At 38.4% G+C, this 23,128-nt stretch overlaps 3 protein-coding genes across 4 annotated transcripts; 2 read left to right on the top strand and 1 right to left on the bottom strand.

Annotated features, from left to right (window-relative positions):
* Positions 1-94: 94 nt before the first annotated feature.
* LOC136755276 (protein shortage in chiasmata 1 ortholog) lies at positions 95-4,959 on the top strand. Its single transcript, XM_066711744.1, has 6 exons — positions 95-187; positions 1,196-1,307; positions 1,650-1,761; positions 2,111-2,232; positions 2,763-2,856; positions 4,804-4,959. Exons 1-6 carry the CDS (start codon positions 142-144, stop codon positions 4,957-4,959), a joined length of 642 nt encoding a protein of 213 aa, XP_066567841.1. The 5' UTR covers positions 95-141.
* Positions 4,960-7,206: 2,247 nt separating this feature from the next.
* Positions 7,207-10,307, top strand: LOC136754841 (protein shortage in chiasmata 1 ortholog). Its single transcript, XM_066711014.1, has 3 exons — positions 7,207-7,618; positions 8,173-8,995; positions 9,451-10,307. Exons 1-3 carry the CDS (start codon positions 7,523-7,525, stop codon positions 9,546-9,548), a joined length of 1,017 nt encoding a protein of 338 aa, XP_066567111.1. The 5' UTR covers positions 7,207-7,522; the 3' UTR covers positions 9,549-10,307.
* A 182-nt stretch (positions 10,308-10,489) lies between these two features.
* gng10 (guanine nucleotide binding protein (G protein), gamma 10) lies at positions 10,490-21,681 on the bottom strand. Of its 2 annotated transcripts, none has more exons than XM_066711015.1 (3): positions 21,510-21,674; positions 16,054-16,186; positions 10,490-12,185 (listed from the first exon to the last, which is right to left on the bottom strand). In XM_066711015.1, the coding sequence occupies exons 1-2, from the start codon at positions 21,588-21,590 to the stop codon at positions 16,061-16,063; spliced, it is 207 nt and encodes a 68-aa protein (XP_066567112.1). In that variant the 5' UTR covers positions 21,591-21,674; the 3' UTR covers positions 10,490-12,185; positions 16,054-16,060. The 2 variants fall into 2 exon arrangements, with proteins under 2 accessions (XP_066567112.1, XP_066567113.1); XM_066711016.1 differs by lacking the exon at positions 10,490-12,185 and adding an exon at positions 12,612-12,752 and having other exon boundaries at positions 21,510-21,681.
* Positions 21,682-23,128: the final 1,447 nt, after the last annotated feature.

Below are 23,128 nucleotides of genomic sequence, written 5' to 3'. Positions count from 1 at the left end.
CAGAGGTATTCATGTGTGATCGCCTGCAGCCACCATATCCACGCTGACTTTCCCTGGCAGCAGTTCTCTCTGGTTGTGGAGTATGACTGCTTGGAGCATTCTGGCTGGACTGAACTCTGCACAGAGAAGCACATCAGTCACATGACTTTTAAAACAATTCTGTCTGCCCCCATCGCCCCAACTACAGGTTAGAATTACTTTAAAACTACGCTTCTTGACAAACACTGATAAAATAATACTGTCAACAAATACTGATCTATAGTTTATCTATCTCTGTAGAAATATGGATTACTCTTTGTGATTAATTTGAATTTCAAAGCTATTGAATTTTAAGTATTATCGTGTGTGATAATCATTTTTTTCTGCAAATGATATTCACAGTAGCATCATAACTGGTATAAAACTGTAATGTATCCCAAAAAAAAACATACAGCTCATAATAGTATCATATCTATATTCCATCATGGTTTTTCTTAATGCTGTATATTATAGACTACGTATTTGGAGTTTATCATTCAGAAAAGAGTGCAATGTGAGAAACTGGTATTGGTAACTGACAACAGTTTTTCATGGAAAGTGGCTTTTATCATTTTTAACTGGGTGTTGGTTATATCAAAATTGTGTGATTCAGCATTTCCTATTTTTCTGTGAGGCACTGGTGATTAATTTGTTCCTTATTTTATTTTAAGGCGTTTTCAAACTTTAATGTTGCAGTGTTTTTGTATTATATATAATACAAATATATGTATATTATGCTGATGGTTCAAAGGTAAATATATTTGTTATCAGGGAGAGTGAAATTATGTTATATCAAATTAATCACAAAAACATTAATAAGTTGCAATGTGCTTTAAACATGCTGTTAGTCAGTACAGCTCAATTTATCATGTTTTCATGTAGTTAATTTGCAATTTCAATGCCGTACCTTAATTCATTTACAGGAAAACATAATAATGATGATTATAATCATATTTGTTTGTCATTTGTTCATACATAATTTAAAATTGATTTCAGCAACACCCCAAAAAATAGTGAGGTTTAAAGACAATGTGTGCTGTCTTTAGTGGCTTGAAGTCGGTACAGGGTAAAGCTGGAAGTGTCAGTGTCCAGACGATTTTACCCTTTATAGTTCATCAGCTAAACATAAGTATATCTTGTATTGGTGCTCGTGTGTGTATGTGTATTCTGTGTTAAGAGCACAAGCACAGTCAGCCCCCCCTGCTCCTGGAGCTCCAAGTCCCTGTGGTGTTGCTGACCACAGAAGGCCTGTCCAATACCCCAGAGCTGCTCCAGATGCTGGAGTCCAGGTCAGTCTCTCACCATGTGCTCACCAACGACCTACACTTCACAGCTCTGTAACAATCTCTGACCAGGTCACAGCTGCTGGTGTTCCATTACAACAAATCCAATCAAACATGCTCGTGCCATCTGAGTGTTTTGTTTGAAATCAAAAATAGTTTGGAATCAGTTATTGTAATCTCTACATTAACTGCAGTATAGTCTTTATTTTCTGATACATTTGTTAAACTGGGACTCACCAGATCAGTGCAAAGTAAACCAGAAGGAAATAAGTTAATTGTCATCCAGTGGTTATGTTTAAACCTAAATCAGGTTAATTACTGTTAATTAATTAAGATGTGTACCTACAGATACAACATCACTGTTTTGGAAAGAAGCTACGCACAGTCATTGCAGATGTTTGGAGGGACTCACCGGTACACAGTAATCACCATTGATGAATGCACTGCCCTCATTATACAGGTGCCCAAAAACACTATGGTCTTTAATGTTGTTGCTATGCATGTGGCAGTCGACATGCCTGCTGTATTTAAACAATTGACTACATATACAGGGTAAGGTACACAGAGTTGAAAACTAATTAAGGTGAAACAATTAGCAAAATGCATTGATATCATGGCATCCTAATCATGAATGAAAATCATTTTTTGCAGCACTTTCTACCTAAACTAAGGGAAGGAGAATATAGAATAATGAGTATAGGCCTTACTTATTTTTTTCAAATAAACAAATGTCCAGTGGTATTAGGATTCATACTTGCATCCTAACCTGATTGCGTCTGACCTGCATTTGTATTGATATCTGTTGTTAGGAAATGGAGGAACTGGCAATGGAGAAAGCCTCTGACAGTATTGTATTGAGACTGATGGCCCTGTCTCTACAGTACAGCTGCTGCTGGCTCTTACTCTGCGTTAATAAGGGCCTCGGCTCAGAGTGAGTACTCGGCTCATCCCCACTGGTACTTGTTACCAAAAGAGAGTAATCGGAATCTCGATTTGTATTTCGAATCTGGGCAGATATTGTTTTCTTCTTAGATACTGACGTTTTAGTCATAAGGGTATGAGAGTTACAGTGTGCTTTGCTGTGTGATCCGAATCCGAAGGCCATTAAGAACTAGGTCACAGTATTTCTGTGTATGTTTAGCAGTCTTGTATTTGTATATCAAAAGTAAACCTGCAGGCATTTATATAAATACACGTGTAAGTATAAATCTAGAGAATACCACGGACATGTCATATTTGAGCATTTTATGGCAACCTACCGATGTTGCTCTCTCTACATAAGCCAGGAGGCCCAAACACAGACAGAAGCCCATTTTATACAGCATGGTTTAGTTTGCATATAATTAGTTACACAGCTTGAATGAGTCAAATCAGACTTAATGTGATGTTTTTCACATTTATATTAAAGCCATTAGGGGAGAAGATTTTGAATATATGCCAATTTAAATATATGCTTTGTAGGTACCCTTTCACCAGGGAGGTCTTCAACAACCTAGTGTTGATCTACTCTGCCATTGTGCTGTTTGGGCTCAAGTCTGAGGACTTGGATATCAAGGTATGACATCTATCACTCTCTGAAGAATCAAGATTCCTAAATAGGCCAATAATACTGTGATTCACTAGAAATGTTCAAGATGCCCTTTAATCTGTAGTTTCATATAGATGATTGCAGCAAATTCCGAGAAAAACATGCTCCACAATGCTTTTAAAAAGTTCAGGCTGCAGTATTTTGGGTGACATTTCACAATATGACTCTTATAGTTTTTAATTTGTAAAACGCTCGAGTCTATTGGGGTTTAACTTGAGGCCTGTATCACTGATGAGCATCAGTAGGCTTTAAAGTGGGGCAGTACCCTGCCTAGGGCTAAACTATCGACAATGCCGATTGAGGGAAACACCAGATCTATGGATTAGGACAGAAACAAGTGGACGACTGAAAGATGTCCAAGTCTTTTTAATACATTCCATGAAAGTGCCCCACCAAAAATAAACAAAATGCAGGCAATGGATTGTATCTAAAAAGTGCAAATTATTTCACGTCATGATTCTGACCTAGTTTTTATTTGTTTACTGAAATTTGATTTACTGCCCAGAATCATGATTTTCATGTTATGCTGCACAGACCTTGGTAAATCAGTAATTTCTCCATTTGTTTATTAATATGCTCAAAATGAACTTTCAAAACTATTACCTCAGATGAATTAAGCTCCAAATGCTCAGTGTCCTAAAATGAAACATAGGAGCTACATGCTACTAGGAAATGAAAATATAATCAAGTTGCAATGCCCTATGAAGGCAGCGTGGGTTATATTTTATCAATTTATAATGTAAGTGCATAAACATGAAAAGATCATCGGCAAGTCTTGAGAACAAATGTGGGGGGAGGGGGGTTCTGGCTGCTTTCTCTATTGCCTAAGGAATGGAATGCTTTGGTTCCTGACATTTAAGAGAGAATTAAAGGTTCTTCTTTTTATCTGGTTTTACAATCCAAACACATTTGCTGGTTGAAGCAAATCTTCATAGTAAATTATCTAAGAGGAATATGGAGATCCCTTCTAAACAGGATCCATCATCAGAAGCTGCAATGCCTTTTGGCAAAGAAAAGCAGCGCCTTCAGATGTCATTGGGAAATGTAGCATGGTGCCAACAGATGTGTCAATTGGAAGTAGCAGCTTTCGTGAATCCTAAGGCGTAGGCATTGTATTTAATTTTCTCACTCATTGGTTTTTGCATTTTAAAGCATTGAAAGACCTAAACTTGGAAACACATCACAAAAACATTGTAATCCAATTAGAGATGTTGGCCTAAAGTGCTGCTTTAAGGTCATTGTCTTTTATTTTATTTTACTCATATATAATATGAATTGTAAAGAAAGGATTTTGGCGAAATTCAGTGTTTGGTAGCCACTCATACAGTTTTTTTACACCTTTATCTAAATATCCTGTCATCTCTTTAAGTCTGTTTAGAATTAGTATAGAACTGTCAGAATCTGTGACCATCATGGCTATACTAAAACAGCAAATTGAATAATAAGTTGACCTTAACCACATGTGAAGGAGGGAAAACCTACAAAAGGAAATGTTACTGAAGTGGTGTAGCAAATTCAGCAAAAACAAAACTGGATGCTTTTTGTGCAAGCAGTATTTTCTTATTCCTTGTCTCTTGAGAGCATCTTGTTTAGTATATTACTTTTTCAAATTAAGGTTAAATAGTGGATCTTTCCTTTTCTACCCTCAAACAGATTCAAGATATTTTTTTCCAATAATTGTAAGGGGAATGTGTACTGTGTATTGCTCTGTATTTGCATTTCAGTTAAAGCTTGTATCTCTCTGCTTTTACCACATATTTCCCATTGTGTGTGTATGTTTTTTACTTAATGTTAACACTAAGAATTCATCTTTAGTCATGGTTTACAAAGATCTAACAAGACGCAGCTCAGTGTGGAAAGGCAATGGGAAGTGGTTTTTGTCATAATACGTGACGATCTCTGGTATCTGTTCAGGTGGTCATTACCACAGGAGTTGCTGACACAGCCCAGCTGGTGTGTCAGATTGCCAGCGACACTCTCACGAGCTCCAAGAGAGACCCGCTGACACGGCTCGACCGGTCCTGGCTCTCTGTGGCTCCCTCAGAGGTGAGAGCATGCACCACTAATTAAGCACTTCTGTTGATAGTGAAGAAACTGGGACCAGTCACTTCTGAGAAAATTGTATTACACCACAAATATGTCAAAGTGGAAGCATTTATTAGATCTGAGATAACAGCTAACAAAGAGACCATTTGGGTTGATATGGTAACAAGTTTGTGTGTTGATTGGCGTTATTTGAGCAGCTTAGCATCGGTTGGTAAGGTAGAAAGCAGAATAGTGGTGATGGACTGACAACTCAACCCTCCTCAGAGACAGCATGGCCATCTGCAGGATACAAGTCACTGACATGCACAAAATCAGACCATTGATTCACAATCAATAAACAGTGTTTTCAGTTTAATGGGTAGAGGAGGGGGAAGGGGACAGAAAGGGTATTTGGGTCAATGCCTAATTACTTTATTGGCTTGGATGAATTAAAAACTTTGACACACCCGCTAATAGAAAACTACAAAATTGTACACAGTGGCAACTTTTTCCAGATGCTTCTTTCTTCTACTCATAAATGTAACCACTAAGAAGTATTTTGCTATCAGCAAGTGGGTCAATGTTTTGATTTAATCCGGAACTTCGTTTGTTTGTTTTTTACTTTGCAAGAAAGAATGTGGAACCAAAAACAAACAGACTTGAACCATGGTCCTTGAACATGCCTGTTTTACAAGCTGATGGCAAGCTGATGAGGCTGAGGCAGGGCTCTACAAGAAAGCAACTACAAGTCCCGTGAATTACATTTATGCCCCAGTGTTGCAGTGGCTCATTTGGCTCGATATCCAATCACCTACTAGCTGGCGTTAGCGCCTCGTCATTAAAACACACTTACACATACAATAGTACTCAGCGACAGTAGGGCTGCAACAATCGATAACGTTGATTATTAAAATCTACTAAAATCTTAATGTAATTCATCGTCGTTTATGTGGGTCTACCTGGGGCGCAGCTACTAAAAAAAAAGAACTTGAAAGAGTGTTGAGGCTACAGCTACACCCGTGGAAAGTATAGGAGCACTTTACATTGAATTTACATTGAAGACAGAGTACTGCAACATGTGCAAAGCAGAACTCACATGGCGAGCACGACAATGATGTATGAGCACCTGAAGAGAGGATACATCAAAGCCATGAAGGAAGACGCCCAGCACGGCAAAGGCTGCTGCCTCTGGATCCGACACGTCACTTGCAGTCCGTTATCCGAAAAGTTGTCCGTCAAGGATGGCACATTGGATCCATTAAAACCTCACAAAGTACTCAAATTTTGCTGTTTCTTGAACTGGTGTGCATCTCGCAAGCTACGCCTGTTTCTTTACCTCCTCAGCTACATTATTATTACACATTTTATGTATACTGCGCTCTTATTATGCCCAGGCACTACACTCAAGCAACAGTCAAAACAGACACAGTACACAGATGCAGTACAGTACAAACAGACAAAACAAAGTAAGCAAGAAAAACAGCTAGGTTAGTCAATAAAGGGGAGCAATAAAAAGGCTGAAAAGATTTTAATACTTCTAACTAACAGAGATCCTTAAAAACTTTTTCCAGGTGATTTTAAAGACAATTCTTTAAACTATCATGTGTAGGGCGCTTCTCAGAGCCTCTGGAAGTGGTGCATTATTACAGAAGGTTCAGACTATATGATAAAACTAGTGCCATAAATATTGAATTCAAAATATAAATATATATCATAAATGAGAAAAAAAACCTCCCCCCCAACCGCACTTTGCTAGCTGCCCCCTCGGGACGAATTGCCCCTTTTTGGTTTGAGCCACTGCCTCCCCACAAGGTTGTGCGTGGCACTGTATTTACATATCTTGAACATTGTTGCATTTGTTTTTCATTTGAGCATTAAATATGAATCATTTATGATGATGTGATTGTTTTTAGTTTCTGTATTTGAGTGTGCCCCTAAATTAAAAAATGTAGTGCTCCTAAGGAAAAAGTAAGCATAGAGCCCTGTGAGGGCATAATTCGGTCATTAAGATGAACAGTGCAAGATTTGATGGGTGTTTTATGTTCCTCAATTAAGAAAACAGCACTCTAAAAGGAAAGTGGAGAGAGTGAGAGAAAACCCAACTTGGAGGAACGCAAAAGGGTTGCAGGGATGAATCTAGTCTTTTTAATTTAATTTTTTTGCTGTTGAACAACATCCAGCTCTGTCAGAGTTGGTGAGAAAACACAGGAACAGGTTTTCTGGTGTTTATCTATATCTGCTTCCCACACCACCGTGGTGTGATCAAGCTAGAGATGGCAGTGTGGGGCGGTACGTGTCCATGTGACTGCCTGCTGACTGGGGCTGCTCTGCTGTCTCTGTGTGACCTGAGGGTTGTCTTGTTCAGCTGAAGACAAAACTGGGTCTTTGTAACCCATTATTCCTGACCTTTCACAAAGCGATGATGAGCACATGGAAAAAAAAAAAAATGAACAGAGATCAAGCTAAAGAAAAAACTAAATAATTTACATAAGAAGTGAAAATGAGCTAAAAAAAAAAAAACTATGTGCCCTTGCGTCTGTGCACTTGCTTGCAGGCTGAGAGGTGCCTGTTGTCATTCCCCTGTATTAACCCTCTGGTGGCGCAGCTCATGCTGCGAAGGGCCACATCACTGGAGTGGCTTCTTGGGGCCACCTTGACAGCACTACAGAAACTGTTCCCAGAGGTGCCCCCCAAAGTCATCAAGGTGAGGTCACCCTTTTTGTTGCACAATGGGTCTCCAATTGGAGCTTCACAACTGAATGATGAAAAGTTTCAGTATCTAAGTGGCTTCCATTTTCAAAAAGGCAAAAGTTTGGGTGTTTGGATTGATCTCTAATTTACTAAATTAACCAGAGCACCTGTGTTCAATGTTCCCTAGTGTTTGTAATTTGATGATCCCAGGGTGACCTGCTCTCCTGGGCCAGGGTTGTGGATCTCAGTTGTATCCATTCTCAGTAATAACTATTGCTATTACTGTTCAAACCCATAACACTCCCATCCCATTTAATTTACCTTGTTTTGAAAGCCTGATGTAAAACCGAGGTTGAAACGATACACACAAGACTTGCTGGGTTAAATGGTCCTGTTCACACAAAGGTTAGAACTTCTGCATGTAGTGTTGCTCCAGTTACTCACAGCAGTTACTAATGGGCATAATGGGAACCTTCAAATTAATTTCTGCTATTTCACGCTTTTGTGGTTGTAGAAGAAAGGTGGTCTCATGCATTTACAATGTTTTTTCTGCCTCTGTGATTTCAGCACTTCAGCGACACCACGGCTCTTTACAAGTTGAACGGATCTCACTCTCCTCCAACCTCTTTGGCTCAAGATCCCCTTAAGCAGTACTCAGATCCCAGCAGAGAAGGTCCTCAGAGCAGGCTAGAGGATTTAGACCAAAATTACGAGTTCTACTCTGAGGTGGACCTCTTAGGTAGGTCAGCCTGTGCAGAAAACTGGGCAACATACAACCATGATCAGATACCCTTTGACCTAACAGAAGAAACCGAAGGTAATGGACAGCTAGATCATTTCTATGACAATTATTGGCAAACACATAGTGTCAGCCATGATCAATACTCTGATCAATACCCCAGGCAGTGGGGATGCAGTGGGGATCAGACACTGAGACGGATGGATGAGGAGTGTGCCCTGCAGTTTCCGGCCTCTAAATTTGGGGGGCGTCATTCTGAGAGGGGGTCAGGAGGACCAGCACAGCCAGAGATGTCTGCCATAGGCTACAGTGACCTTCAGGACTACGACCACGATGGTCTCTTTGAGAGGAGACCCCTTAGTTACTATGCCCAGCAGCCTACTCATGCGTCTCAGTTTAGCGTGGGTTTCCCTGACCCCCTGTGCCACAGTGAAGGCTTTTATATGCCACGGAAGTCACCTGAAACCCTGAGGGGTGGCGGCATCACTCCCTTTGGCCGTGCCTCGGGATTGCTAGCAGACTCTGTGTTTGGCTTCAGCAAGACCCAATACTCCGCTCAGCTGTGTGGCCACCAAGACATGGTGGGGCCCATCAGAAGCACATCAGAGAGGAAAAGGGGAGCTGGAAGCCCAGAGGAGGAGGTGGCATCAGGTACTGCACACCTGGCGCTGTAAAGATCAAATTATCTGTAGGGAATATTTTTATAGTAGAACAGGCCACAATAGGTGCTCATCTACAATTTGTTTGTTTGTTTGTCTGTAACTTAGGGTGGTAATATTACTGTTTGAGTCAGGATAATCACATTTGTATATTTGCATCTTTGTTAGATCAGTTATACCACCATTCAAATGAAACTGAGAATAAAAGCAAGGCCCCATAGAATAGTGCTATTTACAGTGCAAAGCTAAATTGCAAATAACACCCTGTAGAAAATATAGTTGAACATGTTAGTAATGCAAAAAACAACCTCCCCCTTTTCTATAAGTAGCAATTGTACATTTTATCATAAATACACCTTCAGCTGAATCAATTTTTAGGTGCCACAGATAAGTAGCAAACAGCTGTTTAGGGTTTGATGAGCTTACTCCATGTTTCTCTTGTTCCAGAAGGATTTATGATTCTGCCTCAGATGAAGAGGAGAAAACTGACCTATGAAAAAGTACCAGGAAGAAGTGACGGCCAGACTAGACTTACATTTTTTTAGAAAGGCATTAAAATTACCACTCCGGTTCTAAAAGGTATTTTTCATAAGGCCTTCGTCCAAGTGTTGACTTGTTTCCAACTAAACCATTTCAAAGCTAACTGTTCTGTACTTTTTAGCCCCGTTGCCCAGCTTTAATACATCCAGTTATTGAAGTTGCATTACGGATATAACCAGTTATAAAAATTCTGTTTGTATGACGAATATAAATTTAACAAGTTTCCTTCTTTGAGATAGTGACGCTGTGAATTTCAAGGTTAGCAGGTATAAAGGTATCAGGTTTTCCAGACAGCAACATAGAGATAAATTACATTTAGTTTGACTTTGCACACACACCAGACTGGCAGGACGACCTCCGATTGACTGATGAATTTGCTCACGGCTTCCTCAATTTCAGGGAGCCCTCAAATAATTTTTTTCTGGTTATTTTAAGTGCCAGTATGTCGCATTTTACAACTCAAATTATATAGTTTGACTTCTATACATATTGCTATTGGATGTTTTATTTTTTCACAATTGCAGTTATGTCAGTTAACACAAATACATGAACTAGTGAAATAAAGTAAATTAAAAATGTAGATTGTATGTAACTCCTTACTTCTTATGAAGTTAAAATGGTAGAACTGTACCTTCTAGTTATGGCTGAACTTCCATTTTCTCACTCTAAACAAGAGAACTCTGGGGTTTAAAACTAGGGAACCAAACTATCGATTTAGCCTGACAACCTATCATGTTTATTTTCAATTACTCTTATTCTGGTGAGAGATTCAGGTCTCAGTGCTACAAAACATGAATGTCCACGGTTAAGGGTTTGTTTCAATGAAGACTAAACAGAAACAAACCAGCTCAGCACACTGGTGAAACTAATGTAGCAGATTAGTGTTTTCAGGAAAAAAAAAAAAAAAGTATATGCTGCTTTTAGACACTTACAAAGAAATGAAAGAGGCATTTGAACATTTTTTATTGTTTCTAAAGAGCTCCCCCTCCCCCCCAGGAATCTTTATATTAAATTAAATTACATTGTCCACAAACCAAATACTTTCAAAAGCAAAAGCAAAGCAATTATTTCAAATATATAGAAATACGGAAACGATACAAACTGCTTAACTGTATAAAAAGATTATCCTCACATAAAGCGGCAAAAGGCAGAGTGTGTGATTGTGAAACACTTCTGTAATTCAGTACAGGACTTACACAATTTTAGTGGCGATCTCCTTACAAGACCAGCACTATGTGCTTCTGCATAACATGATCAAATCTTCATCCCTAATTGACAGCTAAGATTACAGATCTACATTTAACATAGTTTATTTGTTATTTTTCAAAAGAGTGACTGAAGCTTTTGTTTTTACGTCTCATCCCAGGCATACCGTCTTTTTAACATCCACTTCTGGGACAGATGTCTTTTACTTTACATAGAAAATAACTAGCTAGTAATTACCATGATCATAGAATAAGTATTGTACATCCTTTTCCCCCGGAGTAATGCTTACTACAGAGCTTTAACTGACATTTTCAATACTAACTTAATGGTGATATATGCCGTCTCCACTCCTACGGATGGTGAACTCCCTGACCAGGGCTTGCATAGACTTCTAATGATAGCTGGAGCTGCTTAGAAAAATTTGAATCAACAGCAGTTTGCTCATGAAACTGCTGCCACGACATGAAATGGCACACAAACTGTGTAGGCTTTCCTCATAGTAGGTTCAAGTACCATGAGAATGGCTTTGCTCACTTCTGGGGTCCTAGATTGCTAGTTATTGTTATTAATTATATTATTATTATATTATACATTGCTGTTGTTTGTTATTTTGCCCCTTTTTGTCTGTTGTGTTAACACATAAAACTTGTTTGCAAATAGTCTATATTCCTTTAACTTTTTTGTAAAAAAATTATAAAATACAGCTATATAGGTTTATTTATTCCATCTTATTACAAAAATGACTCACTATATTACACGTATCCATCCTTTATTCCTGCCACAGAGAGACAGCTGTCCTCTCTAACACCTGTAGATAGACTGAAAGTGCTCTGTAGTCAAAAGGATGCTCTGAAGCTGGATTAGAGATTAAGAATTTTGATTTAGATGCATCATAGGGAAAGATCTTCTCACTCAGATGAACCGAGAGAACAGTGCCTAGTCATCCTTTTGAAAAAGTCAGGTTCCAGGAACGGTTGTCCGGCCTGCTCCAGGTTACAGGTAGGTTCATTTTTAAATGACGTTCCCTGTCTCTAATCATGACAATTTACTGTACACTTTGACAATCACTGATTATTAACAGACAACAAGTGAAGTGCAGGGGAATAATTCAGTTCACACCTTGTCATTCAACAACTCAGTGTCAATACAGGCACGATGTCATACTAAAGACATGCATGGGTTGGGGGGGTTGGCATTTGTATGATATACTTGTAAACACTGTGTAAAAAATGTACTAAAATTGAGTGTTACAGAATACTTGTTGTATTTGTATATAAAATACCATACAAATCATAGCAAAATGGTTGATTTTAGGAGACTATAAAAGATGCTAATAAATAAACAGGTCAGCGTAAGGGGGTTTAACGGCACTGGAGTTGTGTTCCCTTGTGAAGGACAGGCTGCAGTGAAGTCCCGACACAGAATGGCCAAGTTTCCTAAAAAAAAAACACACAGAACAAAATCTTAAAAACTGCTTTAACTCAAATGTATCTCCTGCACTGGTTTGAATGTTAATCCTCAAACAGGAAAAAAAAATAACTACAAATTAAAAAACTGCAAAAACATTTATTTATTTTTCTCTCTGCTTTATTTACCCCCACAATGTGTGCACTTCCTATAGGGATTGCATTTCAAAATTTAAAGCCTGCTAGAAATTCTAAACTTAATATCTGGTGTTTTTTAAAGTTTTACAATCTTACTTGTAATGTATATAATGTACTTATTTTTTTCTTAATGAAAATGTTAACAAGGCATAAGAACTACTTAAGAGGAACGGAACTTAAGATTCTTAATATTTTAATGTATTGTATCTAATATAAACTAGTTTGCTTCAGATTCACGTTCTGACAAAGTTGGGTACAGATTCTCGTGAGTTAAATTACTCTCATTTACATTTCTGTTTATGGCTTCTAACCATGTCGAGTATTATGCAGGTCCAAGACTGGGAAACGGTTCGCCTACGTCCCCTGAAAACAGACCATTTGAAGAGTGGAGGATCCACCCTGTAATTTTCCAAAGACAATGTTAGTTCCTCTTGTGTCAAAGCAGACAGATACATTCAGCTGCAGCATATAAAGGAAATTTCCAACCAATTTCATAAAAAGACTATGAATAATGTTTTCCTTTACTATGGTTTTGGGAAGAAAAAAAAAAAACACATTGTGTAAGGTTCCTGCCTTGAAATAAAGCAGGAATTTACACAAGACACAGCAGCTTAGAAACAGATTTTGCAGTAATAAGTAGTGCTTTCAATAGATCATGTGGTTGAGCTAGAGATGCAGACTCAAAATGAAATGATATGCAAAACTATATTTATGTCAGTTTAAACTCTTGTGGCTAGCTTCAATTCCTTCCCTTTTGGTTGGGGAAGAAGTGGAAACACTGCTATAGACATCCTGCTTGCTCTGAAGTTAGAACTGGCATTCAGCATATGATTAAAATACTTTTAGATTATAAAAATAAACTTCTGCAGTGATGAGACAAGCCACAGCTGCTCTTAAATCATATGTCTTGGAGCACTGGGGAATCCCAGGAGTCTGCATTACGTGTATATGTTTAAATAAATCTGAATGTACAATATACACAGACAGAACTGACTGTACTTGTTGACAATTTCATTTACTATTTTAACAAATTATCCTGCTTTTTAGGGCTGTCCCGAAGGGTACATTTTTACCTTCGAATGTTCAGAACATTATCGACAAAGGTTAGAAGCGTCATTGGTGATAATTTGCATAATTTAATGATGACATCACAGTTGCTACCAGTGTATAGATTTCAATGCCAATCCTACTTTTAAGTTTTTACAGGTAACCCATATAAACAAGATAAAACATCCCCTTGAAGTATAAAATAATCTCGAACAGTTATCATGTTTTTATGTATTGATTTTACTTGCATGAAACATGTTTATGTTCCTGTTAAAGCATTACTCATAATAAACTGTATGCACGGTGACATATGTATGTTAACTTTAATTTGTATTTTATCCAGTACAGAAAGTGTCGGAAATTGCGATTTGCTGTAAACCCCTTGATGAGTAGCCTATACCCCAGTGTTCAATAACACTATACTGAAGTTAGTAAATACTAAAGACACCAGAACACAGTAACCTTAACATTTGGATTAACTATAATAAAAATACTCCATTCTACAGTTCAGAGTTTGCGTCAACATTATATATTGTTTGGTATATTATTATTAATAATAATAATGGGTTGATTATAAACAAACTTTCAGAATTAGTACGCAGTACTAAGCATGGCATCATCTCCAGTTAGTTTGCTGCTATTCAATTTTATGCAATTGACCATTAAGCCAAATAAATAATACATCATAATTTAAACTTGCTAAATGATCCCGGAGTTTGCTTTTTCCTCCGTGATGTACCAATTTTCAATTGCACAGCTTAAATTAAGCTATTTGGGGTTCTTCTGTGCATTTAGAAAAGCATTCATTTTTTGTTTTGTTTTACATTTCCATTATATCGCACCACATTTTGCTGTAAAGATGGCAGAAGAAGCAATAACGCAGAGTGGTCTACAGGTATGCCGAAAGCTAGAGCATTGTCAGTGTAATTGTATAGTTTCAAAATACATTGTTAAAAACTAATCTGGTCCAATGTCTGCTGACATAGCAGTGGTGGTTTTGACGGTTTTGAACTTTGCTATTTCCATCAACGTTTAGTTAAGTAATGGGCAGTATACAAATCGCTTGCGGGGGTTTCCAAGGAGGAGACCCAACCCATCATTGCGGGTCCAACAACAAATCGTTTTATTTATTATTACTGCAGCACACACAGGACTCAGGGACTGAACACTCTCTCACTAACTCGTTATCCCCTCTCCCTATCCTCCCCACCGCACCGCCTGTACCCCATTAACCCTTTATCTGCTGTGGTGGCACACAACAGTATTCAAACATTGTCAGTTTCTATTAACAAGAGAAAGAAATTGATTTGATTGTCATGTGACGAACGTTCAAAGGTTTGTTAAAACCTTCGAAGTTCTGGAGATTGAACGAACCTTCGAAGACTGAGAGACCAGTATTGAGGAATAAAACTCAACTAAGGCATAGACCAGCTGACCTGTGCACTAATCACAAATGACCAAACCCGTACTCTGTTGTGATGTTTATTTAGAAGTAGTAGAAAGTGTCTTCTGAGATTGGGTACAAGTTTCATGGGTAGGTCAAAGTTATGATGTAGTCTAGGCCTAAGTGATGGGTAAAGTATACATCCGGGAACCAACTGTATTGTACAGAACAATGGAGGAGAAATGTTCCCAGAGTATAGAGAAACAGAGCAATTTAAAACTCCCGCTGCACGGCACTAAATACTACACAGTCAGGGACACATATCTAAGCAAAGTATCAGGCCTGATAACAGATAACAGACTAAATTAAACTAGACAAACTGGTGAGGTTACTGGGGGGAAGAAGTACAGCAGAAATGGCTGCTGAATATGTAACATAATCCCTAATACGAACTATAACAGGCAGTCTGAACACATGGTGAATTCAATCTGGTATCTTAATAAAGTATTCAGACCCTTCCTATGGTGTCCCATTTTGTGAAATTACAAAATGATGCACACACATTTTGGAACTTAATATTGTATAAATAAAACTCGTCAAACTTGCCAAAAAGGTCCAATTCAATTTCATCATTTTTGCAGGATCTCTTGGGTGCACTGTTGCATATTTCATGTGGGCTTCGAGATGCTTATTTTTAGAAATGGCTTCCTTCTTGCCACCCTGCCATACAGGCTAGTTTGGTGAAGTGTTCTGGATATTGTTGACTGATGCACATTTCCCCCCCCCATGTCTGTAGCTCTTTCAAAGTTGTAGTTGGCCTCACAGTGGCATCCCTCGCCAGTTTCCTCCTTGCCCAGCTGCTCAGTTTGGAAAGATGGCTTAATCTAGGCTGTCTCTGGGTCATTTTGTGCACCTGAATTGAAAGGCTTTGAATACTTATCCAGTCATAAGTTTACCATTTTAATTTCATATGCATTCTCAATTTACTTATTTTTGTTTTCGCTTTGTGTGGAGTAGGCTGTTGTATAACACCTTAATTCCCATGTTAGAGTGTCACAACTGCAAGCTTTAAAGCAACAAAATGTTTTTGAATACTGTAAGACACTGTATAGATTGAGATCAGTTAATGACTATAATCTTGATGTGTTTTGATATATATGCAAATTAAGGTATAACCTTTTCATGACACTATGGTTATTTATTTATTTTAAAAAAATTGGAATATGGGTTGCAATTTGGTAGCCAGGCCAACAGTAGAGGGAGAGATACCTGGAGTCTAGAGCACAGAGCAGGAGCGCGGCTCTCTGAAGGGGTTGCTGCCGGCCGGGACCCCCACCAGCAGGGCGTCTTTACAGGCATTCTGGAGACAGTACTGCTGGAGCTCTGCGGCCGCCTGAGAGACCTGCACGTGACAAGGGCGGAGAGCAACACAAGACAGCCACTCGTTACACTGCACCAGATAAGACACTACCAATTCCCGAATGATTGGCATGCGTGCATCATGAAGGCATACCCCTATCCTCCCTCACAAATCAAGCATCTTCACCATCTAAAGGAAATAAAGCCATTTGATTTTATCTGATGTTAATCAGTGAAAACAAATGAGTGAGGTATTTAAACATTACATTCAAATCAAATTGAAGCTTTATACAGGGTGCCTGGGTGATCAGCGATAGTCAAGGGGAGCACCAGAATAAACCGCAGGCGGCAAATCCAGACAAGATTAAAGTTTTCACAACTTACACGCTTTGTACTTTTTCTTATTAAAGATGCCTTTATAATTAAGTTCATCATTTCAATTATGTTTTCATTTGCTCAAAGTGGTGGACTGAAATGGGGTCTTAAAACTTAAGGCAAATGTGAAACTACTTAAACTGCTCTAAATTAATTCAGCCACAGTAAGAAAAAAAAAAGCTTCACTTGGAAGGCAGTAGAACAAGTTTGTGTACTTGAGGAAACTAAGTCCACATGTGAAAAATGACAAAAGGCGAGAGTGTCTATCTGAACTGCAGTGCCAACATGTGAAATAAATTCCTCAACTCGGCTTTGCACCTAAAACAAACAGGAAATATTCTACTTCCCATTTTGCTGTGGAGTTCTGCAGCACTAAAAGTTTAGTTTTTTCTCTACACCCTGTGCATGAGCACACAATGAGAATTGAGTTCAGTCCCATTTTTTTCTGTTCATCATTTGCAATCCCAGTAGATTACTTTTCCATCAATCAATCCAGTTTTAATTTTTAGCACCCCATATGCGTTAAAGGGCGCTGCACAATAAAACAGCACAACACACACCAAAAAAAATAATCATACTTCATATTTTTAACTTAAAGCCTGATCAAACAGGAACGTTTTTAATGCGATTTAAAAAGAGACAGGGTATGTATCACACTTTCCGAAGGCGCTGGCTGAACCTTGCTGATAATCTCGGCCTATTGAGTTCTCACAAAAGCTTTTATTATATCATTATGTCCACAAACTACATTCTTCCAGCTTTCAGCAGGAGTGCAATTTACAGAAAGTGCAACAGGAACTGTGCTTTCGCTGGAATGTCTTTCTTGCAGACAACTATTATGATGAGCTATATTCTTCTAGCCTGTTAACAGTAATATATATTTACCCCATTTGTAGTTGTCTGTAGAAACTTTACTTTCAGCTTTATAAATGCCATTAAACTTTCAGCTGCCTAAAAATTGGTTTTATTATTAATTTACAATAATTTGTTTAAAACCAGCACAGAGATTTGAAGATTTCAGACAACAGTCTTTCCATTTATGTTTTTAATTATTCTCTAACTCCAGAATGCACACAATTTGCAACAGTCAATGGTTTTTATACCCACAGTTTTTCTTAGCAAACTCATTCCAGCCGTGGAGAGATAAAAAAAGACTTTGTTGCGTGTTTGACGATGCGAGTTGTCATGCCACCTATTATTCATCAGTTCCAACGACAGGGCAGAAACTACTGATTTTGATAATGCTTGGTGAGCAGATGGATAAAAGAACTGAAGTTAGTGATGTGTCCCTTCATTTTCCACTGAAGTCTTTCTTGAGTTTAAGGATGTTACACAAAGTACTTCAAAACAAAAGTGTATTTATCTCTTAAGTTATTCAGCATTTTATGTACCAGACCACATGACCTCAAACACCAAACAAACAACAGGAATTGGTAAGCATGTCTATCGCCCGGCTGACTGAACCCAGCCATCTCCAGCTGGAAACATGATTTCCCATTGACTGTCATCTAATGGTAGAAGTCAGATCCTGTGACAATGGGCAACTTCCAGACCACAACATCCGATTTGTTTATCATACATTTTAAGGTAATTTTTTAAATTATCATCATTACATTGAGAGAGTGTAACCCTATCTTTACCTACCATGTTGTTCTTGCTGGATACGTCTGCTTTTCAGCCTTTTTGTATCCTTTTGATGACCTGGATTACTCATCCCTGACTGAACAAACTTGCCAGATGAGTCACTGAGCTGCCTGTGACATGGTTACACTTTCAATTGTATTTGATAAATGATGGGGGAACCCCCGCTTTATTTTACAATAAGGTGACCTCAAAGTTATAAAACTGTGTATATATATATATATATATATATATATATATATATATGTATGCATCTTTTTTTTTATCTTCTACATGTAAATTTAATTTAAAGATATTAGAATAGATATTATTAGAAATACCCTATCCTTTACACTGATCATGGGGATAGACACCCTGGCAAAAAACTTCAAACAGGGGGAAACTCAAAGCTGCATTTAAAATATAAAGGCCCCTCCCACCCACCCCCGGTAAACATAATAAATTGTTAACTAGACTTGAAGATATTCTGAACAGAGGAAATTAAAAAATAATTAGCACAACAGTCAGGAAATTCATTCAGAGACACTATGCAGCCCACCAAGCATTACATGACCCCATCAGCCCTCGACTCGGAGGAGCCGCGTCTGCCTTTCTAACACCTCACTGCCTTCACAGATCGCTGGGCTGAAAGCCTCAGAGACGCAACTGCAGCTGGACTCTGTACAGATAACACTGGGCACCCGCATCATGCCAATATCTTTATCTGAACCATCAACAGAACACACAGAAGCTGTGTGACTTGAATTCTGTCTGCTTTTCTATCTCTTCTTGATATTCGAAGCATGCACTCTTCCAAGCTTCACTGTGTTGGGTATTTTAATTTATTACATTTTTATTTATTTATTATTCCTTTCTTTATTTTTAAGCACCATATTAAGTGATTCTTATAACACCTTCCTGTGTAAATAAACAAAGGCACTCATATTGGGTTACCCTTCTGAATGCCACCTTTCACAACACCTGAAGTTTGAATCCAGAAGGAAATATCAGGCCTTTCTGGTACAGAGTTTTGAAAATCATGACGATTAGGAACTAAACCTTCATTCACACCTGAATTCTCCTCTCTCCCTTTGTCATCCACCTCCATGTCAATTTAGTGAATTGGCCTATAACACTGATATATGCTTGAAACATGGGACTAACGATGAATACTCCTATTTGTTTAGTTTTTTTTTTTTTAATGATTGCAGTTATTATTACTTATTTTGCAGTTTTGCATGGAATCCTTTCTTGCCTCACGTTCATGTTTCATGTGCATCCTGTACAATGAAGCTATGTCTTTGATATTTTTAGCTGCAGCAGAGTTTAGATTGAGGGCTGAGCCCGTGACTGTTTACAATGCATCCGTTACCCTCACTGGAGCATCTATAAGCTCTTGTTTCCAGTTATGTTTTATTTGTTTGGACCACAACCTGGCTCAGAGAGTTCACAGGTTCACAGACATCAAAAACCTAACTGTGAGGCTCCTCTTCTTGGTAGAATAAAATGGCAGCTTTTAATTACATGTAAGGAGGCACTCGAGACTTGAGGCATTTCAACTATTTGAACCCAATTTGTTTTCCTAAACTTGAGACTGCCGTGCCCAACAAAACCAAATTCACAATTTATGAAACCCATTAACAGACACAGCTGAGGCTTTAACAAATGTTATATGGGTACAGCACATTTCATTTTAAAGAAAAAGGGTTCACCTTTATGCTAATCAAATCCAAACTTGTTCTGAAAACAAACCATACAAATGTATTGAAAATCTGAATTAACAGCCCTGCATTGGTTTTAAGGCTTATTTCCTGTATTACAGACATTGCATTGATATTTTATGATTATGAAAAATCTTGGTAAGAGTTGATTATATGCAGCAATTTAGCATATTCCTTCATTCCACAAGTCATTAGTTGCAAGAACTCGATCAATCCTGAAGCATGTGCTGTGGAGTATAACCACACCTAATGCAAGCATCTTCTGGTATAGCAGCATTGAGGATCTCACTACCACACCATATTCTTTTAAATTTACAGTATTTGACACACAACTAGAAAACACTGTTTAATCGGATAGCTAACCTTTGCAACAAAAAAAACTGTTGAGAATTTCTTGTGGAATTCATAAATATATCAGTTATCTGACATAATATGCATACATAGAAACAGAATGCAGTATATATAGCTTCAACTGGAGGTAAGGTGTATTTCAATGCAACATTTACAAATTAAATGCTCATGCATTTCAGTGTTAATGGGTGCTTAGCTTTAGACATTTAAGAAGGATACTGGGAAGAATACACAATAGTACTGAAAAATAATGATTTGCATTACACACACACTACATTGATTGAATAGAGTCTGTACAGTACTGTGTCTGTTAATAGAAAACTGCACAAGGTGGGGTTTGTTCTTTCTTTCTAGATTTACATATTGAAATCACTTACAGTGAAATGTAAAATATTCAGAGATAACTCTTACCATCTTTATACGTCAGGACGTGTTCTTAACAGTCTTATTCAGTTTATTATTTTTCAACAGGTGTATTAATATTTAAATAAAATAAATACATCATAATAAAGTATTACTTTATTATCAATAACAATAGAAGTTGGGATATTTCAGAGTTTGATGATATGAAAATGTATGAAATTTACACCAAAGCAGATTATTGTAGTTTATAGTCGAGTTTAAAAATGTAACTTTTCTTCCATGTTATGCTGCTGTGATGACGTCTCCCGAACACTTCCGTTACACTCCGACAGAAACATGGCTAAAGGTTCATAAATATCAATATACATGTTTTAAACGCTTTACAACGTTTCTAATGTATAGATTTTATTCATGTGAATTATTGTATCAACTTCCTTCGAGAAACAAATAACATTTTGACTGCAATAACCATTTAATGGCAAAGTTATAACGTGTTCTATATTTTAAGGTTTTAAGAATAATTATCAAATGCCTGTTCGGTTTTATACTATGTACTTATTGGTTTTAACTTTAAACTGATTAACTTCTTGTATTTATTTATCTTGCCTACAACTCTGCAATTTCGTAAGAAACGCCAGTCAAAGCAAAGCCGATTTGTTGTTGTGAATACAAACTTAACAGCAAAAAAACCAACAGATGTCATCCTTTCACTGAGAAAAGAAACAGGATTACGGATAGCCGCTCAAATAGAGCCACTTTCAGACATTGTACCCCCACAATACACCGCTGTCAGCGCACTGTACTTCAATGTAAAACAGTCTGTTATGCTAAAGGCTGTTAACAGGTCAGAATAAACCCGACACACTGAGGCTAAATGGAGATTGTATCCCAGGACACTTTGTAACGGCTTGTGTTTGAACCCGTGGCCGTCGTTACCTTTATCCTCTCGACACTGGCCTCCAGCTTGAGCTGCTCCACCAGGCGCCGCATAGAGCTCAGGTTGGAGTTGGACGACATGTTTCTTGTGCTTCTGCCGGCGGTGGACGGTGGCTCGGCGCGGAGTCCGGAGCGGAGCGGAGCGGAGCGGAGCGGAGCGGCGCCTCACAGGAACTGAGCTCATCCGCCCCCCGCACCCCGCACCCCGCACCCCTGTGGGAGGCCCTCCGCCAGCAGCCGGCAATGCCAGCGTTTCGGGCAAAACACCATCTGCGGGCATGGAGTCGGACACTTCTCTGCAAATTCCCACATTGTCAGCTTTTTCCAGCAATGCTTCCCATCTCCATGCATTGCCGTGAATTGTCGACCAGGGAGCAGGTGTTGTCCATCACTGCTGGAAACCTAATTATAGAGAACATAAAATCCCCCCCCCCCACCAATTTGAAAATGATTTCCCCACATACAATCCCCCCTGAAACCTCCCATCGCCCTTTTCTTGGCCCCATGTCTTTGGGCTTTTCCCCAAATCTGGCAACCCTGCATGGAGTCAGGCTGAGATAAGCGACTGATGCATTATGACAGAAATTTAAAGATAATATTATTATGAATGTGGTAGTTGTTAATGATGTAAACTATTGTTACAATGCATAATTTGATGCCCAGCACTGATCATTTAGACACTCCGAAGAAGGGCAAGCTCAAGAGACATATTTGTGCCATGAATTTGGTTCACTCCTTTGTGCAAGAGAAAGGGAAAGTGAATGAGCAGAGAGTACACACCAGAGTCACCACACGGACTGGAGACTGTCAGGCTCTGGGCCGTGGTGAACCATTCAGTCAATGGATTTGGGTAGAAAAGAAGCAGGTTGTCATCGTTGTTCTGGGTCAAGAACAGCCCTCATGAGAACGGGAAATGTGACCTTTCTTCAAGTCAGAAGGAAATCAGCAAACTTGCTTTTGAAGGGACAGGAAATGCCAGGAAGTAGGGCAAGAGTAATGGACTGTGACAGTTGAAATGTTGTGTTTCTCCTGTAAAACAATTTCTTTTTCAATGTTAAACTGGATCGCTTCAGCCATGACTACAATGGGTCCCACATCACTATGGAACCACACACAAGAAACCACTGTATTTAATTCTGTGAGCTACTGAAGATGAGCAAGATTGAATTATTTGTGACCCTTGTTATGTTTGTAAGTAATGCATGTATCCTATTTACTATTCAACCTGATAATAAATAGTACAGCATTCAACACAGAACGTAGCACCCAAGAACACAGATGGAGGAGACGTGAATTATTTTTTGGGAGGGAGGAGGGTTGTTTTGTCTAAAGTATTTATAGGTTGGAAAGCGCTATAACTCCCGCTGTTTGGTGTTTTGCAGTTCTCAAACTTAACACCAAGTATGGGAAACAGGTCTTTGGTGATATTTGCTAAACAGTAAAATTGAAAAATGTGCCTCTTGAGACCTCTAGTGGAAAAAACTAGATATGTTTATTATCTAGCTTAGATTGACTTTAGTAATAGATTCTCTATAATTTATATGTAGGTGTCATACATCATCATTACTATTCAATGCTTTATCTCTGAAGGTGTAACAACCTCTTGACAACCTGTGAGA

This window comes from Amia ocellicauda, chromosome 8 (assembly GCF_036373705.1).
Source record: "Amia ocellicauda isolate fAmiCal2 chromosome 8, fAmiCal2.hap1, whole genome shotgun sequence".
NCBI classification, from domain to species: domain Eukaryota; kingdom Metazoa; phylum Chordata; class Actinopteri; order Amiiformes; family Amiidae; genus Amia; species Amia ocellicauda.
Note: the sequence above shows the minus strand (reverse complement) of the source record. Positions and strands in the feature narration are given on the sequence as shown.

Coding starts and splice junctions, on each gene's coding strand:
- LOC136754841 (XM_066711014.1), top strand. CDS start 7,523: ATGCTGCGAAGGGCCACATCACTGGAGTGGCTTCTTGGGGCCACCTTG. Junction 7,619..8,172: donor TGCCCCCCAAAGTCATCAAG/GTGAGGTCACCC, acceptor CTGTGATTTCAG/CACTTCAGCGACACCACGGC. Junction 8,996..9,450: donor AGAGGAGGAGGTGGCATCAG/GTACTGCACACC, acceptor CTCTTGTTCCAG/AAGGATTTATGATTCTGCCT.
- LOC136755276 (XM_066711744.1), top strand. CDS start 142: ATGACTTTTAAAACAATTCTGTCTGCCCCCATCGCCCCAACTACAG. Junction 2,233..2,762: donor AATAAGGGCCTCGGCTCAGA/GTGAGTACTCGG, acceptor TATGCTTTGTAG/GTACCCTTTCACCAGGGAGG. Junction 2,857..4,803: donor CTGAGGACTTGGATATCAAG/GTATGACATCTA, acceptor GTATCTGTTCAG/GTGGTCATTACCACAGGAGT.
- gng10 (XM_066711016.1), bottom strand. CDS start 21,590: ATGTCGTCCAACTCCAACCTGAGCTCTATGCGGCGCCTGGTGGAGCAG. Junction 16,187..21,509: donor CCAGTGTCGAGAGGATAAAG/GTAACGACGGCC, acceptor TGTCACGTGCAG/GTCTCTCAGGCGGCCGCAGA.